This window comes from Tenrec ecaudatus, chromosome 2, assembly GCF_050624435.1.
Source record: "Tenrec ecaudatus isolate mTenEca1 chromosome 2, mTenEca1.hap1, whole genome shotgun sequence".
In the NCBI taxonomy this organism is placed as follows: Eukaryota; Metazoa; Chordata; class Mammalia; order Afrosoricida; family Tenrecidae; genus Tenrec; species Tenrec ecaudatus.
In genome coordinates this window covers 168,479,971-168,499,036 of record NC_134531.1, presented here as the reverse complement: position 1 = coordinate 168,499,036, position 19,066 = coordinate 168,479,971, and the positions used below count along the sequence as shown (strand labels likewise).

The 19,066-nt window shown below is 51.0% G+C and overlaps 1 protein-coding gene across 1 annotated transcript; it reads right to left on the bottom strand.

The window, feature by feature from the left end:
• Positions 1-3,626: 3,626 nt before the first annotated feature.
• LSM11 (LSM11, U7 small nuclear RNA associated) lies at positions 3,627-17,367 on the bottom strand. Its single transcript, XM_075541898.1, has 4 exons — positions 16,892-17,367; positions 11,385-11,524; positions 8,988-9,071; positions 3,627-8,545 (listed from the first exon to the last, which is right to left on the bottom strand). Exons 1-4 carry the CDS (start codon positions 17,349-17,351, stop codon positions 8,135-8,137), a joined length of 1,095 nt encoding a protein of 364 aa, XP_075398013.1. The 5' UTR covers positions 17,352-17,367; the 3' UTR covers positions 3,627-8,134.
• Between the last annotated feature and the right edge of the window lie 1,699 nt (positions 17,368-19,066).

The window sequence follows — 19,066 nt, the reverse complement described above, 5'->3', positions numbered from 1 at the left end:
ATCCCATCAGCTTCCGTGTGGGCAACATGGGCTGTGGAATAATCAGCGAGGGGCGCAGGCCGTGGGTTGGGCTTCTGATAGTGATGGTAGCTCCGCAGAGCTGGCCCCGTGACCGGTGGCACACACATGTAAAGCGACCGCTGATGGCCCAGGAGTAGCTTTGCCACGTGACACTAATTGGCCCACACAGGAGTGAAACCATGACCTTCCCTCATTAGCCACATGCTCAGACCAGCTGAGCTAGCTCACTCTGGGTCACTGAGGTCCCATGTAGGAAATTACCATTCTGGTGCCCCGTGGCCCCCTCATAACCCCAACTAATGACTGTCCCGGGGAGCCTAATGTTGTTCCAGAGGGAGCAGCGGCTCTCCCGGCAGGAGAGAGGCCGGTGATGGCCGGGGAGAGCCCACTGAGGAGGCTGGGAGTCGTCGGGTAGCCTAGGGAAATTACTGCAAACACCCGTGTGCTAGGAAAGCGGACAACCTCCTGCTCCGTCCACTTGCTCCACAGATGGGGCTGGTCTGTGTGGCTCGTGGCAGCAGCCTGTGGCCCCTGTGTGTGGAAGACTCTCTTCCTTGCGAGACTGTCCTTGACGCGGGCCCCTTGTCTGAAGGGAGAAGCAGGGCAGTGAAGGGAGTTGCTGAGCTTCACACGGCGCGCTCCCCACAGCATGGAAGAGGAGGAATGATGTCGGAGTGTTCCTGGTGCTTGTCACGTGGACTGTTCCTATCAGGACACGGAGCCTGAGAGGGAGGAGTGAAAGAAGCTGGGCTCCCAGAGGACGAAGGACAGTCTACAGGAGGAATGGATAGCTTGCCTGAGAGAACAGCTACCGGCCTTCAAGCCATCATTGCGCTAGTTTTTCGCACCTTTCTAGTTCAGGACAAATCTTGTCTCGGAAGAAGTACAACCATGATCCTTCTTAGGAGGGAGGATGGGCAGGCCAAGCTCATGGACGGTAGACATTTTGTCAGGAGGGACCAGTCCTTGGAGAAGAACATCACACTTGGTGGCAGGTCCGTGAGAAAGAGGAAGACCTTCAGTGAGATGGACCGACACAGTGGCTCGCCAATGGCCTCAAACGTGGCCAGTGATGAGGGCTGTGCAGGACTGGGCGGTGCCATTGATCCGTTGGGTCAGCGTGTGTTGGAAGTGACTCAATGGCACCCAATACAGCAACAACAGTTGAGGCTTCAGGAGAGTCTAATGAGATGACTCTGTAGTGCTGTAGAGAGCAGGCGTCCTTCCTAAACTGGGGGGAATACTGTAATGAGAGGCATACTGAAGAGCTGGAAAGACCAGGGGAACCGGTCTTCTTTCAAACCAGGCTATTGGTGGATCCGTCCAAGGGCCAGATGATATGGCGGAAAGCTGCCTACTTCTCACTTGGTTGCGCACTTTCTAGAGCCATGGCTGGTGGACTTCTACCTCTTGTATCTGCTCTGCGAGCCAAGAAGCAGTTTCCACTCACAGCCACAGTGCAGTATGGATCAGAAGGGACTACAGACACAGGGACAAATCACCAACCCATAATTTAATTCAGCCTTCTGATTTCTCAGTAGTGTGAGGGGCAGGCTCCGCTCATCCTCAACGTTTCCTGGTTAGCACCTGAGAAACTGATTATGGTTTAGGTGCAATTGGTTCACAATAAGCCTAAGAGTCAGCTGCAGGTTGAGTGTTGACTCCACCACTTGTTAACAAAGACACTAGCCAGTGGTTCCCGAGCTTTCATTCCTCATGAATGTGCATGTGGAGGCAAAGTCTCCTGTGGTGGTGGGGACCCCGAACACATGAGGGGACAGAGCCAGCATGTTAGAAGAGGGCCATGTGTCTCCTTGTGCCGCCAACCTGTCCCGGTGCTCGGTGTGGGACAGAGATGTAGTGCGCGGTGGCAAGAGCTAAGAGCCCGAAGGTGCCCCGGGGGTGCTGTCAGGTAAGTGTTAAACTGCTGGCCGTGAGGCCAGGGAGGCTGTCTGCTCCTGTCAAGAGCCACAGCCTCACAAACAGGGTCGAGAGTCAGAATCAACTTGGCGGCAATGGGTCTTGGTGAGCGAGGGCAGGAGATAATGCCTTTTGGTTCTCATCACCTTTGGTTGTTCATTTGAGGAGCAGACGCTACTCCGCAGGCACGATTCCAGCTGACCGCAGGGTGCTGGAGGGAAGGTGGGGTGGGCCTTGGCCTGAAGCACTTGGTGTTACTGGACTCACTCTGTCCCTCGACCTCAGTGTTCCAGCCTGAACAGGATGTTTGCCTCTGGTAAACATTCCTCTGCCCAAGATTTATTTGCTTTCTGGACATGCTCACTTGATCCAGAAAGCAAAAGAGCTCCAAACTTTCTCACAAATGGGCTCTCAGGAATCCAGGTTTGGGAGAGTTGAACTGTTTTAAACAGTAGAATGGGTGGTGAGGAATGGGGGCTTCAGGTGCAAGTAGACAGAACTCTCAAGAGACAATCAGGAGCTCCACAACTTGAGAACAGTGCCAGACTTCTTCAAACAGTGGACACTGGGCAATCTTTGTCCCCTCGGAGCTCCCGGCTAACAGGCTGCCTGATTGCCACCAGCGCCATCAGCCAGGCTTCCTGAGCTCCAAATTAGGTAGACCCAACAGTCTAATACTGGTAGGAAACACTTCTATCGGTACTTGGGTTGATTATAGCTTGTCGTATGCCACCCCCACCCCAAGTATCTCAGTCCAGACTTGTGAGCATTTAACAATAAATTGTGGAGCCTGGGTCCTTCAGGTAAGCAGTTCTCTTTAACCCACTGCCACCTAGTGGTGACTGAGCAGACTTACACGTGCTTCATTTACAGCCAAGGGGACTAGGGCGTCTGCAAAGAATGTTTTCTCATTTTTCCATGGCCACTTCTAATGGGGAAGCACCGAGAAAGGGTGTTCAGTGCACCGCATTCCACTGGCCTCTACCCTCCTCCAACACGTAACCATCACCATACATTTCAAATGTCCAGTCAGGGCCCTTATGCCTACATTTTGATCAGCAAGTACCTTTCACTCACTCATTAGTCTTCTGTATGCACTACACAGAAGCCAGCTAAACCTTTCCTGTGTGCTGGTTGAGCCTACGGAGCGGTGTGTGTGCAAGTGTGTGGGGGTGTATTTCTCGAAACACTGGGCAGTTAAAGCCAGGCTTCCCTCTTCAGAGCCCATGTGGTTTGTTAGTCCACCTTTCCCGGGGGCAGGTGTCGGTAATCAAACCAGCACCCTGGCAAACACCCCACAATTCCACTCCCTGGCCTCACCCAGAGGAAGGCAGGTGGCCGATTCCCGCACTTCTGCAAGCATGTGAGGCTCAGTCAGGCAAACACTCAGAGGGGAGCCCAGCAGGAGGTGGCAGAAAATGGATTCACACCAGTAAGCTGTTTGGTGGGATGGATTCTGGGGCCAATGACCATTGCTTCATAGAGATCGTTCATAATGTGGGTCCCATGCCTTTTCCAGGGGAGCAAATCTACAAGTGGCTTGCTACCCAGAAAGGGCCCATGGCTATGACAGTGAGCCCACAGACACCCAAGAGGTTTCGCCTTCTGAGTGGCGTCTGCCCTCTGTAACTGACTCCCCTTCCCAGGCTCACCCCCCTAAGAACCAGCAGAGACCAAGAGCCAGGACCTGTAGACATTCATATTTATTAGTTTCCAGACTCCCAGAAGACGCTTGGCTAAAGCGGAACATTGCAAACTGACAGTTCTCCCAGCACTCCTCCCCAAACAAGAAGTGTTTAGGTGAATTTAACACTTAGCAGCACTTTAAAGACAGATAACAAGTCACGGTTTCTCTATGAGCATCTGTGATCTAAACAGTGAACTCAACACACAGAGGCATCCAGGTTTGTCTGAGAGGACAGTCAAACGGCACGATGCAGACGGGAATCTGTAGGGCTGCCAGCTGGATGCTGGCGTCGACGAAGCAATTCACCCAGGACACCGTTTTCCTCCGCTTCGCAGTCAGACCAACAGAAAAAGAAGCCGACAGCTGCCCCAAAACTAGCTCACATGCCACTCAGCCAGATCATCAGTGGGTAAATCATACCCTTTACATTTGTCAAATATATTTTTCACAGCTCTTATAAAAACAAACAAACAAACAAACAAACAACATCACACATAACGTCAGATATTTGCTCCAAAGGCCTAAACATTGAAAGCAGCCGCAATGTGTTGGAAACAGCTTTCCTGAGGGGCAGCTCCGTCTGTTCAGAGAGGGTGTTTTTAAAGAAGCACCAACTCTGACAGCTTATCACACTACTTTTTCTTCTACATAAACAAAGACCCACGCAAGATCTCAGATGCACTTAGTCTTCTTCCTCCAGGTCCCAGAACCAGTCAACACCATTTCTTGACAGTAAGCTTTCATTTGTATTACAGTGGTGCAAACTAACTTACAAACCTTTGAAAAATACTCAAAACACTGGGGAGAGGTGGTCCAAGCCTTGCTCTGAGATACAATCTGTGACGGAACCCCCAAAGGCTTCTCTTAACTCCATCAACCCAAGTTGCCAGAAAGTAATAACAGGTCACCCACCTTGGCAAGGCAGACCCAGGTCTCGCCGTGCTCCCTGACACACACGAAGTAAAGCTACCTGGGAGCGACTGTCCACAAACACACCGGCTACTGAAAGGGGACCCACTGTGCTCTGCTATCTGGCACGAGGAAGTAGAGTAAAACATTTGCAAAATCATAAGGTGTGCATGACAGTCTTACACGAACCTTGACCTTTCCACAGTATTTCGTTCATTAATAAAAATGCCTACAATTCGGGAAAGCTTTGGGGGCAGCACCAGTGACAGCTAGTTGTCTTGGGATAATTTTTTCCCCTCTGAAGGCAAAATTCAGGTAAAAAATTGTCAACATAATCTATGGAATGGATTTTGTTTTATGGTTATCTCAGGTCGGTGGCTACAGGAAGAGTGTAACTAGAAATGCACACATCCATTCTATGAGCAGTTCGGTTTCTGATTTTTTCTCGGGATGGAACAAGTGGCACGGCCGCGGATTAAGGTTAGCTAATGGCTCCCTGTAGCCCTGACAGTGTCTCCACAGGCTCCTGGCCGGAGTCACCATGAGGATCTTACTGCGAAGTGTCTCTAGGCGTTCTGACCTGCCACACACTACCAGCTGAGCCGCCACACAGAGCAGGGTACCGATAGGGCTAAAGCCACTTGCCCAAGACACGGTGCCTTTGATGCTCCCAATGTGACTGGATCTCTTGCCACACTTTGGTCCCTGAAAGGAAGCACAAGTGCCTCCCAAGTGCTTGACAAACAGCCTCAAGAGCAAGCTCTCCGAAGCGAACACAGGAGAGTCACCTTCTACGAGGGTCTGTGGCTTTGCTGAGGTCTCATGACTAGTGATGGCGTCAAAGGCTGAAATTGGAGGTTTAAAAATAAGTACTCTCCCTACCAAGTGTCTCAGGCCTGAGTCCCTAAGGAAACTGGAGACCAGCCTTGCTGACCTTAGCAGTTTGGACCCTCTGGTAGGTGGGGGCAGGGCGGGGACGGGGGCATACTTCCAGTGCTCTCACCTGGGCTGGGTGCCACTTCACCTTCTAATGAAGTCACTTCCATAGCGACAACCACTTTTTTAATGGTGACAATCACATTTTTTTTGGAGCGGCATACACATTATTCGGGCCTGCATTTTTCTTCTTTAAAAGATATTTCTCCAATAATAAAGCCAATATATTTTTTAAATGAATTTGTCTGAAAAATGATTACAATGTTTTGTACAAAATCACATATTTACTGGGCAGTACTGATTCAAGAATCACTGTCTAAAGCAAACAAAGCAATGGGAACAAATTACCCACAATTTAAAAATGATTTTCATAGCACTGTCAAGTTGGGAAAATTGAGAAATCACTCCCAACATGGCCATACAAAAATTATGTGTAAACATAAAAACTGGCATCTGGTTAAAATTAACATGGTTAGATCTAAGTATTAGAATCAGTGAAAATGACTATATTCCCTTTATTCCAAATTTCCACACTATTGAAAAAATACATAGTATTCAGTAAAGCTTCTAGTTGAGACCTAAGAGGGCCAGTCGGATGGGGAAGGCCAAACAGGACAGACTGGGAAAGAGGCAAGGGCAGGGTTGCTTGAGGATTAAACAAGACAACCATTAATTTGGGAACAGAGTAGACAGGCTATTAAGAAGGGAATTGACCTTAGCATATGCAGTCCCCGCTCTAGCCCACATTCGCACCCTGGAACTTCAGTAATAAAACTTTAGTGTATCTTGTCTGGCTCTACGGAGCATATGTGAAAATATTTGAAGAGAAAAACAAAGAAACAGGAAAAACAAAATCATGATAAAAAAAACGCCCACCAATTTCCCTTTAGGGATGTGTCATTTGTACACACTGTTCTTCCTTTGGGACGCCCTATCAATGCAGCGCACCCTGGGAAGTTTCAGGGGAAGTCTCGCTGCTACACATCAGACAAGGCTGGGTGCTGGGAAGTGGGAAGAGCAGCCGAGAAACCCTGCTGCCCTCTTAGGGAAGCTGCTCTGAGAACTTTCCTCATCCGTTCCTTAGTAGGCGAGCAGGCAATCGGGATGGCTGCTAAAGACATGGGGGATGGCGACTTCCTTCTGTCGCTCCTGCCCTGCTCTTAAGACATCTTAGAAACGATGAAAGAGGAACGCGAATGATTTGTGACTTAAAGCTGTTTGGGCCTTTAAATGCTTCTCTGGAATCCTTTGTGCTAATCCCCCTGTGAGGTAGGTGGCCGATGGGAGAACTGAGGCACAAAGGGGTTAACTCAGCTCACCTCACACTGTGTGAGGGCCCACAGACCATCTGGCAGGAGGACCAGACTCCAGCCTGCTGTGCTCAGAAGGCCTGGCTAAGTTACATAGTAAATACAGCCCAGGAAAATGTTCTTTTCAAGCATTCTAACCAGTCAGTCACTTCACGTTGAGCCTAAGCTATCTGAAATAAAATCAAAGATAAGTTAACAAAACAAAATCCACATTGCCTAATAGTCTGTGTCAAAATGGACACCATTCTGCACAGGCAGCTGAAAACAGAGTACATTGTGACTCAAGTAGAAACGTTTGGTTAGCGGGTCCTATGTGGTTCCTGCTACTCTAGCCAGGCCATGGGGGAGGCGCCCATATCCGCTGACACACCACTCAATGCACTCTTTGGCCTGACACTAGGGAAGAAAAACCACCACCGAGTTTCACAGTAGAACCCTTCTACAAGAGATTCTCCACAGGGCCAGCCCCCCTGGGAAGGGGGCTTGCAGCCAGGCAATGCGGGCGTAGTACTGAGTTCAGGCAGAACTCTTTGAAGCCAGACACCTGGGTCACAGGCCCCTGCCATAAAGCTCACGAGACAGCTCACACAAGCGAGGGCAGCACCACAGGGCACATGCAATAGCACCAGGCCACGGGAGGCAGAGAGGACACAAAGCCGCCATGCAGGGATCGTGCTGCCCCTCTGGCATGCCATGCGCAGAGGCGGCCTCTGGGAAGGGCAAAGGAGGAGGCGCTGTGCAACTTTCCACAGGAAGGAGAGGGACGGAAGCTGAGCGGTCAGCTCTCCCGAGCACACCCTGTGAAGTTGGAGGCTTTTCTAGGTCTTACAAGCTGGTCAGTGACAAGACTTTCATTTCTCGATCAGGAGATACTGGTGTGGAGCAGAAAGCCTAGGTCCGTCACCAGGGGTGGGCGTAGAGCCCCAGGGCGGTTTCCACAGCGCCTCAGAGCCACATCCACAAGTACTCAGAGCACGGGCATTTAGCACGGGACCACTTAGGCTTTTGCAGTCGCACCCTTTTTCCTGTAGCGCTATAGTCTCTGAGGGTAAGAATCTGATCCCATCAGAGGCCCTAGTTCACGTGGCCGAGCACCCATTCCGTGAGTTCTGAGCACTGGAAGCAGACCAGCACACCAATCAGACACTCCACCTTGATATTAATGGGAGAACACTCCCTGCCCTCCTCTCCCAGGGCCTGGGCCGGGCCGGGCTCTGTCCTCTGCACATGCAAGACCAGAGGGACTCGCTCCAGCTCAGTCCAGCCTCGGTGCGACACTAAGATACAGCAGAGCAGCCATCCATGCAGTTTATTCCTACAAGCCGCGCTAGTGTGAGGCTGAGCTCGACGGTCACTGCGCAAGATGGACAAGCAGGACATTCTCCCCACGAATGAAGATCTGATTAATGTGGCGAGTGAATACCTGCTGGTAATCCACTTTGGGCTTTCGCTTTTTCTTACGGGGCTGGCCCCTGGACAGGGTGGTGGCCCTGGAAAAGGTACCTCCAGTACTGGACCCTTCGGTCCGTGTAGTCCTCCCTGACAACTCTGACCTGGACTCCTCCCTTCCAGACGCCTGCAAGGAGGAAGGGAGGGAGCGGGAATGCTGGCGTGAGCCGCGGTCCGTGTCTCCTCTTCCCCACACGGAAGCCACCTTCCAGGTGGACGTCTGCGAGTGTCTGGACAGAGTGGAGTCTTCCACGGCAGATTTAGAATCGGCTTCCTTCCTGGAGGAATCCTGAAGTTTGAGCCGATCAAAGAGCTGTAAAGAAAGCAATTACATAGGTGAACCTCCTCCATAGTGTTTGCTGTCCCTCTTTTCACATCCAGAAAAAGACCAGATCGCTTAAGCATTCTCTGGGGTCTCTTGGCTCTGTCCATTTTAAAAAGCTGGTAGTGATTTTTCTATCTGGAGGTGTAACTCAGACAAATCATGGGATGGGCTGGGAGAAAAGGCATCTGCTTACTTGCCTTCTGTGTCTTAGCCGGGGAGGCTCCTTGCTCGGATCACAAGCAGCTGATGCGCACAGGCTTACCTGTGGCCCTCCTGCTGGAAGCAGGCAGGTGAAGAGAATGGAGCCCTCAGGGTGGGGGTGGGGGTGGGGGACAGGGCTTCCTGCCAGCAGAGGCAGCCAAGAGCTCTGTCATCTGCCCGCCTCAGGGTAGAGCAGGCTGGGCACTCAGTAAGTCAGAGAGCCGCCTACCCGAGTGAGAGTCAGGGATGAATCCCGTTCGTATGCTTTGCCCAGAACAGGTTTTCGGTACGTCTCGTCCACATCAGTAAGTGCCTAGATGAACAAGAGCGCAAAAGGGGGAAGAGAGGCAGAATTTAAAACATTTGCCGGGGTTTCAGATGAAAAACACCACTACCAGAATAACATCTAATTGCAGCAGCACTAAACAAATGACCCAGGGCAGGTAGTGTAGGCAAAAGAAAATGGGACCACCTGCGCTCCCCTGAGAACTGCCAAGCTGCTCCCACAAGGGCCCAGTCAGCTGCTGCTGTATCTGTGACGCTTAGCGCTCTGTGGGTTTCGGAGCCCAACGGGGCTCCACAAGGTTCTCAGGGGGGGCCTTTCTGAAACAGAGCACCAGGTCTTTCTTCCCTGCTATCTCTGGGGGGTTTGAACCGACAACCTCAGGTTTGTAGCTGCAGGCTCATTCACTTGTGCCACTCGGGGACTCCACAACTGGCTGGTGGAGGTCTGTAAACTGCAGTGTGCATAGCAATCACGGTGCTGCAATTCCCAGAGATTCTGATTTAAGTCCAGGACGCTGCAAAGCAGGCTTCTGTTTTAACCAGAAATTCCAGGCAAGTTGGAAGAAAATTGGTCTTAGAGTCAGTAGTTCTCAATCTGTGGGTTGCAACCCCTTTGGGGGTCACCTGATTCATTAACAGTGGCAAAATGACAGTCATGAAGTAGCAACGGCAATAACTTTATGCTTGTGGGGTCACCACAACATGAGGACCTGTGTGAAAGGGTCGCCGCATTCGGGAGGTTGAGAACGACTGTCTTAGACCATATGTGGAGACATGCCATTCCCAGTCTCTTCTTTATGTCTTATGACAGGAACCAGGAGGGAGGAGCCAGGGTCACACACAGGGCGGGGAGCGCCTGGCGCTGAGAGGCCGTCCTCACAGGACAGCTGTGTGAACCAAGTGAGACGGTGTCACCTGGAAACCTGTCAGGCACTACAAATGTCGGGCCCCGTAATTGTCGTCACCACCACCACCACCACCATTCCAGCAAATGTATTCTCTTCAGTCCTTTCCCACCAAGAGTAAAATTATCAGATTACCCCACCCCATCCCACCCCTTTTAGAGATGAAAAAACTGAGGCTCAGAGGAAGTTCGTTGTCACTAAGCACTAAAGCCAAGATTCAAATCCAGGTCCTTCGTCTCCAGAATGACTGAGAGCCTGGGCCTCGGAGTTGGAAAGAACCTGCACAACGTCCTGGTACTTCCACTTTCTAACAGTGTGACCCGAAGCCAATCCTCGGGCGGACGGCTGGACGGATGGCTCGAGCCTCAATTTCTTCATCCGTAAAGTGAAACAGTTCACTCATTGAGATAATACATGTAAAGCCCTGAATACAGCATCTGGTATACGGCAAATGCTCCTGTAAGCAGGCACATAAACTACTGTTATATGGATTAAGCTCAGATAAAAATAAAATTGGAGTTGGAGAAGAAACACAGAAAGCTCTGTGGATCCTATCTTATCTGCCTAATAATCTTACTGTCTGTGATAGAGCCCTTATGGCCTATTGCTGTCCCATAATCAGACAGTAAAGCTCTCAGAGGCAAGAGCTATAAAATCCACCTCTTCACAAGGCTATACCACACAGTGCCTGCCGTGTTAACAAGTCTCGCCTACCCATTCCTACTTTCCTACACACCGCAGCAGGGACATTCCCTGACTGGGGCAGGGGTCACGTGTCATACACTTCTGTTAAGTAAGCACAGGGTCCAAGTAAAGTAAGCAACCAATGCTTGTTTTAAAATGAATGGAAGTATGTATGGATTGTGATAAGAATTGTATGAGTCCCTAATAAAATGCAAAAAAAGAAAAGAGGAGGAAAAGAAAAGAAAATGATGAGGGCAAAGAAAGTACAGATGTGTTTTATACAATTGATGTATGTATATGTATGGACTGTGATAAGAGTTGTATGAGCCCCTCATAAAATGTTTAAAAAAAAAAAATAAAATGAATGTTAGAACGGCTGGCAGCAAACCAACAGGTGATACATAGTCACCCCTTATAAGGGGCTGCATTTCTCAACGTTGGCACTAGGCTAGATTTGGCACTGCTGTGTCTTTAGGATGTTCAGCAGCATGCCTGACCTCTACCCATGACATGCCAACTATAAGTCACACAGGTGTGAAGATAGATAGGGGCCGGGAGCAGAGAGCAAAGTTACATGGGTTGAAAATGGCTGTTTTAAGGGAAGGGAAGCTGTAAAAAATACCCACCCCCCCCCCCAAAAAAAAAAAAAACAAACCCTGTTGCCCAAGGGTACATGGAAATTCTGGTTCTAGGAAGTTATTCTCCAGGTTCTCAACAAGGAAAAGCTTAGACCCCAGGAAGAGCTTCATTACCATATTCCAGAATTTGTCGAATGCGACCAGGAAGCCTGTGCAGACGCCCCGGAGTCCCTTGAAGGTGCGGATGTGGACGTTCACCTTCACCCCCTCGCGGATACAGCGGTGGAGCTCACCCAGGGGGCTGCCTTCGTGCACTGAAACAGGAGGAAAGGCAGGTTAGCATGCACACCTGCTCCCATTCCCAAAGTCAGCAACCAAGGTCCTGCACCAGAGTGGACAATGCATAGCCAGGACCTCGCAGAGGGAGCGGGAAGGCCCCAGGCAGAATGCCTAGTAGTTGCATGCAGTCTCCTTCCTGAAACATTCGGGAAATGGTCTGAGGGGACTCTAAAGAGTTCATGGAAAAACTCCATTCTCTCTCAACTCCATCTTTCCCTAAACTGTGTGAAGCCCCTCTGCGCAGCCTTTATTTTATGATGTCATTGATTCTAAGATGTCCCATCAACAAAAAACTGGGGAAAAAAGAAATACCACATTCAATGTACATCAGTAGCCAGTCTTCCAATCCTGTGCCTTCTAAAAGGTAACGCTTTTCTTTTCCACGATTCTCATGAATCCCATATCCAGCTTACATTCTCCTAAGAAGCAAACACTTTGCTCACATGTTAAAGGAAGTGGACTGTATGCACATGCAATGTTTCCGGGGGCAGGGCAACCAGGGGGAGCTGCAAAAGCAGATGCATATATGATATTCTGGATTGTGGGCTTTAGTACATAACATTTTTCATTGCCAGAAGGGCGCTGAATGATCCCCCACTGAACACCCCCACCCCCCAGGCCAGAAGGGAAAGTAGACCAAGTAAGTTTGGGAACCTCTTTCTAAGAGAACGACTTTTGGGCCCCATCAGTCTGAGCAGCTCCTTATACGACCTTTTGGGAGCCACAAGCAGGGCCATGGACATCACCTTTACACACAGAAGGACAAAGACTGGTTGACGCATGAGCTTGTTGGCATAAGACAGTGGCTCACAACCTTCCTAACGACCTGACCTGTTCATACAGTTCGTCATGTGGCGGTGATCCCCAAACATAACAGTATTTTTGTTGCTACTTCATAACTTTAATTTTGCTGTTGTAACAAATTGGGCGACCCCTGTGAAAGGGTTGCGTGATTCCCAAAGGGGGCGAGACCTCCAGCTGGAGAACCGCTGGTATAAGAGGAAGTTACCTGTTGTGCCCTGGCTCCCATGAGATGGCTAATACCCTCAAATCAACCCCACTGTCGCGGAGTCCCTGACAACTCACTAACTGTCCAGGACAGAGTTGACTTTGCCTTGGTTTCCAAGGCTGTAAAATCGTTATGGAAGCAGATGGTCAGTACTCCCCCAGGGAGTGGGTGGTGGGTTCCTTCACCGGGCCTTTTGGCTGACAGCTGAGTGCTTCCCACTGGCCAGCAGAGTCAGTATGCACTTGCTAGTCAGTGCTGTGCAACAGGAGCAGTGGGGTGCAGAGGAGGAACATGGAAACTACACTTTCATGTTTACTTCCTGGGATTCTTTTCTCAGAGCTTGGGAGCAGGAATGAGTTTTACTTTATTTTTCACATATTAAAGGGAACATTTACTAAGTCCTGAAAGGGACAAAGACCATACAAAGACAGAGGCACATCATCTGGAGGAGGGAAGACATCAGTAAGAGGCCACAATGGCACCCAGGTTCAATCAGGATGGGACAAAGGAGGTGTCACAAATTCGTGGTTGGTGGCAGATCAACAGATCACAGGTAGGGCTACAGCAGTGGGAACAGGACCAGGATTGTGACCCGTACATTATGTTAGAAGAGCTTATCAGATAGGCTCAGGGCCTTCTGACCAGGTAGTCAGGGCACGGCTGATAGGACATGACACATGACTGCCCGTCCAGGACATACACAGGCTAGACCCTAAGAGACTACCTCTCCCTGGGCCGTCTGGATCGAGCCGGAGGTAATCCACTTGTCAGTGCAAATCTGTCTGACTGTTCTTTTTGATTCTTTTAAAATTATTATTCATTCTATTGGCATATACTTCACAGATAACACAATTTAATCACTCAATCCAGTAAGAAGAGCTGAGTGATCGTCACCACAATCAATTTCAGAACATTGTCTTCTCCTTCTCTTTGCTGTTAGTGTCTGGAGTGAATTTTATTTCCAGTTCATGTTAACGTAACTCTTACAATGTGCTAGGGATACCATATAACACCACCCCCAAAGAACCCCACCTCTTATACGCACACAATGACGTTCACTCACACGCACAAATACACATCCTCCGTTTCTCTCCTTCAATTTTCCAATACAAAGTCTCTGGAGAGCATTTGTCATTGACAGGTAACAAACCACAAAACCCTGTTTTGTTTCCAAGATAAGAGAGCCCTGTTCTTTATTTTGTATCACCAGGTTGGCTCTTGACCTCCTTACCACTCTTAGGTTGGCTTCTGAATGATAGTCATGAGAAATCGTAAAAATATTTTTGGATTAAGACAAAACTGATTATTAGAAGTACTAAGATATGTTTAATCAAAAGTTCAGCAAGGATGCACGATTGGGGGCAAAGTAACAATCAGTGAAAATGATTTATATGGCTGTTAGCCACATAAAGTCTTGTAATTCCCACAAAGGCTGGACAGGGCTATGCAAATATGGTGTTGCCCACCAAAGGGATAGGGTAGCTTGCTAATAATGCAAATGAACTGCATGGAACCCCTGTGGGGGTAGGACCGACAAATAAGATAACTTTGTCTATCGGACTCCTGATCTCAAGGGGATAGCCTGTTATTTCCCTCACAGACCCCTTATTGCGAGTGCAGTCTGTCAGTTTTGTGTGGCTACTGCAACAGAGGATCACACCCATCCGAGAAGTAGCGTGATGGCTGGTGTCAGAAGGGGTACAGAAGGGCGGGGAGAGGGGGTATGTCTGTTTCCTTGGGCTTGGCCTGAGACTGATCTAGACCTAGGCATTTCACAGAAAGGTCATGAGGGCCTCAGTCTGACCTTCATCATCTACCCCTCTTCTAACTACTTCAAAGTGCTGCGAATGTTCAATAGATTAGGGTTTATGTGCGTGTGTACGCACGCATTCTTGTACGTATGTACATACACCTCTATGAGGGGACTTCAAAAAATTTATTAAAAAAAAAATAATAAAATTTCCCACAAAGTTCTTGAGCTCCTCTGTATCTGAATGTTATAAGCAGTGTTAAATCAAGCACCAAATACAAGTTTAGATCATTTTAACTAGCAATGAAACATTACAATTTATGCTCCTTTTTCCTCACCTAAGACTAGATGAAGTCCGGTTCAGCACATAGGTCTGGGAGCTGGGGAGTCTCAGGACTCAGTGTCCGTTGCCATACTCACTATGTCGCCCTGGGAGCCTCAGAGTCTTCATCTATAAAGCAGCACCCAGGGTAGTTCAAAGGGTTAACACACTTTGCTACTAACTGAATGGCTGACCAGACAAGTCTGCCCAGAAGTGCCTCGGAAGGAAGGCCTGGCAATCTACTTCCCAAAGTCCAGCCATTGCAAACCCAAAGGAGCCCAGTTCTACTCTGACGCACCTGGGGTTGCCGCAAGCAGAAATCAACTTGAGAGCAACAGTTCCGGCAAGAATCACACGAGATATCATGCACACAAGTGCACAGAGCAGTAGCTGCACGCGGCAGCAATAAAAGCACACGATTCTATCTACAAGGGGCAGCAGTGAACTTGTGGGAGCGTGGAAACGGCCTCTACCCTGCGTCAAAACTTAAAACGAATGACGTTTGCGACCCATGAATCACAACCCAATATGCCTGGTTCGACGTAAGGCTTTACTCTCACAAAACTTCCCAGAAGAAAGCGAATCCTCACTGGTTCCTGAGTTTCAGGAAGGTCAGTAATGACCCGGCACGCCCAGTCACCTGTCACGAGCACTGTTCCTGCTGGCGCCGTGACAACGGTCAAGGCCCAGGCACATTGCCCGAGATCTGGACTCCAGGTTTACATCGACTGTGGGAAACAAAGCTGGTCTCCATTCATAGTATGAAAAGGTGACCTCTCTTGCTGTCCTCCAGCTGACCCTGACTCACGGCAACCCTACAGGACTGAGTGGAACGGCCCCATATGGTTTCAAAGACCACAGTCTGTGCGGAAGCAGACGGCTACATCTTTCTTCGGCAGGGTGGCTGGGGGGTCCAACAGCAGACCTTTGGGTAAGCAGCCTGGCACTTCAACTACCGCACCACCAGGGGACTCGTTGCAGGGAAATAGTTCGTTCCCTGGCAAATTCAGCAGCAAAGCAATGATAATTGGCAGACGGAAGTAATATGGTTACAACCTGAGACTCGGAGCGCCTTTCCTCTGAGAGTGCAAAGGATGAAGTCAGTGGGGCGTCGTCCGGTTCTCGCGTTACTGCTGGGCAAGCCAGCCAGGGCAGACCTGAGCTTGGGCGAGGAGGCCCTGGCCAGGCGAGGTGGACGCGCCCCCTCCTTCCCTCTTCATAAACGCGTTTCTAGGAATGAGCCGCACGTCTCTTGCCTAGCACGCCCCTCCAGTCAAAAGGCCGTGGTTAAATAATGCAACATTTTCGTTATCAGGGTACAGATGCTTTGAATGGCTAACTAGGTCGTTGTGTTTACAGAGCAGATGTCAGAACCGCTGCCAGACGACAAAAGATGTTAACTCTGGGCTGTTTTTATTCCAAACAGGACCTAACACACATTAGCCACCTCTGCTGTTTAGGGCTTTACTCTAAGGACCCATTAGGAACCGCCAAGAAATTCCCTGGTGCCATTTACATCTTTGGAACTTAAAATAACCTGCACATATGGTACCAGGATGCTGACAGACGAGTCCGGCACCCGGCCAGGCAGCGTGGCAGGAAGGCGGCGGCTGTGTTTCAGTGGCATTTGTGCCTGCTGCACTCCGGCACTGGGGGTTTCCTACTGGGAAGGGAGAGCCTGCAGCCAGCTCGGGCAGGCTGCACCGAGGGAGGGGCTGACACCTGGGGTGGAGGGGTTAGGGAGTCCCCTCTCTGGGCAGATCTCTCCCACGCCATCGGCTCAACCCCAAATTTCATAACTGCACACTCTCCTTCCCCTCCTACTGGCGGTGCGCCCCCCCGCCCCCACTACTCCGGCACGTCCCCCCTTACCTCTATCTGCAGTGCTCATCACCTCTGCAGTCCCTCCCCAGGATGCCCCCATATTCTTTTCGGGGTTCCACTGTCTATCCAGGCCCCCCATCAAGCCTGCAGACCTTGTGTACAGGCTTCCTCGGTGCCCGCTGACCTCTGCAGACCTCCCGCACCTTTAGGCTCGCAGAGACCCTCCCGCAGCTTCTCCTTCGATCCCCATATAGCGCTCTCCCTCCTTACTCATGCAGACCCGCCATCCCCCTGCGACCCTCTCCACATCTCCGTTACCAACACGTCCCACGCATTCGCTCGCCACGCCCGCGGGCGCTGGTCACCGCGGGACCCCCTTCCCCCACTCCCAACACCTAGCGACCCCTCGCCACGCCGCCGTCACCGGCCGGACTTACGGGGCATTCTCGTGAGCACGTTGCGCGGTGCCTTCTGGCTGCGACCGCGACCCCGCCGGGGCGCCCCGGCGGCGCCCTCCTCTTCCTCCTTGGCCACCATGAGGCGGCGGAGGCGCTGGATGCGCTCGGGGTCCGGGGTCGGGGCACTGTGGCGGCGGCGGGTCCTGCCCAGGGACCCGGGCCCGGCGGGGAGGCCGGCGCCGGCGGGGCCCCCGGAGCCCGCGGCCGCGCCCCGCGCCCGCCCGCGCCCGCCGGCCCTGCACCCGGTCCTCAGGAAGCTCTCGTACTCGGCCAAGTTGTTGAAGCAGGGCGCGTTCGGGTAAGGGATGGGCGGCAAGCGGGGCGCGTACAGGGCCAGCAGCGGGTCGAAGCTGTCAGAGCTGACGTCCAGCCGCGGGCTGGGCGGGCGCGCGGGGCTCCCCGAGCGAGCCGACCTCGCCCCCCGCTCCCGCTCCTCCATGTTTGAAAGGCCCGCAAGCCGAGGCCGATGGGAAGAAGGAGCGGGGCCGCCAGAGGGCGGCACTGCGCAGCCGCGGCTCGGGTCGCACTGCGCCGGCGCGGCCGCCGGGGGGCAGCACGTGCCTGTGCTCCGCCGCGCCGGGAGCCCGGGTGCGGGACTTGCTGCTCAAATGACTGGTGGGCGGTGTCCACTGATGCTTAACCTACTTAATGCAGTGTTTCCCCACCTAGCCAATTATCACCTGGGGTACTTATGAGTACTCCAGACGCGCGAGTCTGCTCACTAGCGGGCAGCCCCAGGTGATTCTGTTGCGCTTTGAAAGCTGCACCCTGGGGGCTCCTGAGGGCTTGGGCTGGCCAGAAGCAGAAGAGACTGGGGCTTCACCCCAGTACGATTTAGGAGCTCGCCTAAATAAGCTCAAATTTCAGTATCACTGGACAGCTGGGGAGCACTTTTTGTCTCTCCAGCCCTTCACCTTTTCATCTGAGACATGTGGGCAGGATTAGCACTTGGCTCCTAACATTGGCCCACAGGACACACTTTAATGTTCTGTGAGAGTCAGCTAACACTGATTACGTGTACTAGGAAGCTATGATGGGTGAATGGGCCCCAATCCTCCATTTTTCATCTCCAGTGGAAAATGAAGTTTGCACCAAGACCAGAGAGGCCTTACTCCTAAAGATTCACTATCACTCATTTCCTAAAGCGTTGCTAAGAAACTAGAGCATGTGAGGATCCAAGTCTTGGAGGGCAGGAAGGAAGGGTTCACAGGACTTGCTTACACTGCATGTTAACTTTATAGCTTACTCAGTTCGGCAGTTTCCCGGTTGTGTAGTAAAATGGCAGGCTACTGTACACGGAAGGCCTAGATAGTAACTTGTCCAGCAGCGCCAAGATGTTTGCGAGTCTCCCATGGGCCACTGAAATCCCTTTCATAATTGCCCCCACTGCTGTCAACTATTAATGCTATCCTGGTTCGTCTTGTAATTTAGTTTCCCTTCCGATTGTGAGGGGTTAGAGGCCACAACAGGAGCCCTGGTGACTTAATGGGCCACACTGTTGGTCTGCCAACCCCAAGTTCAGCAGTTCAGAACCAACAACAGCCTCACGCTGAGGCCGCCTGCTCCGATAAACCTTTAGTCTCAGAACCCAAGGAGCAGTTCTACTCTGTCCTATAAGGTAGACAGATATGTCAGACTGACTCAGTGGCCGTGGTGGGATGGTGGTGCATGAGTTGTGGTTGGCTGCTAGCGAGAAAGTCGGCAGTTTGAACCCACCAGCCACTCTGCAGGAAAAGGAGGTGGAAGACTACTTTGTAAAGATTCAGCCTCAGAAACCCCACAGGACAGTTCTACTCCCTTACAGGGTCATTCTACCTTTGAAAATACGATGGGGCAGTTCTACATGATTGACATGGGGTCCCCGAGTCAGAGCCTGCTCGGTGTTGACGACACACACACTGGAGCAGAAACCATCTAGCACTGGCTTCTAAGTCACAGCATTTCTAAGTTAAAGGTCACACTCTGGCAGGTCGACTAGGCCCAGGAAGGTCCTTCATAGTTCAAAACCTTCTGCCTCAACAAAAACACTAAAACCTGCAGAATTGCCAGCAAATCAATGAATGTCCATTCTCACATCTTATGGCAACATTGAGTATTTGCCCTCACATACTTTCTTTGAATACTTTTGTTTGAAGTTTGAACTGTCATGGCAAT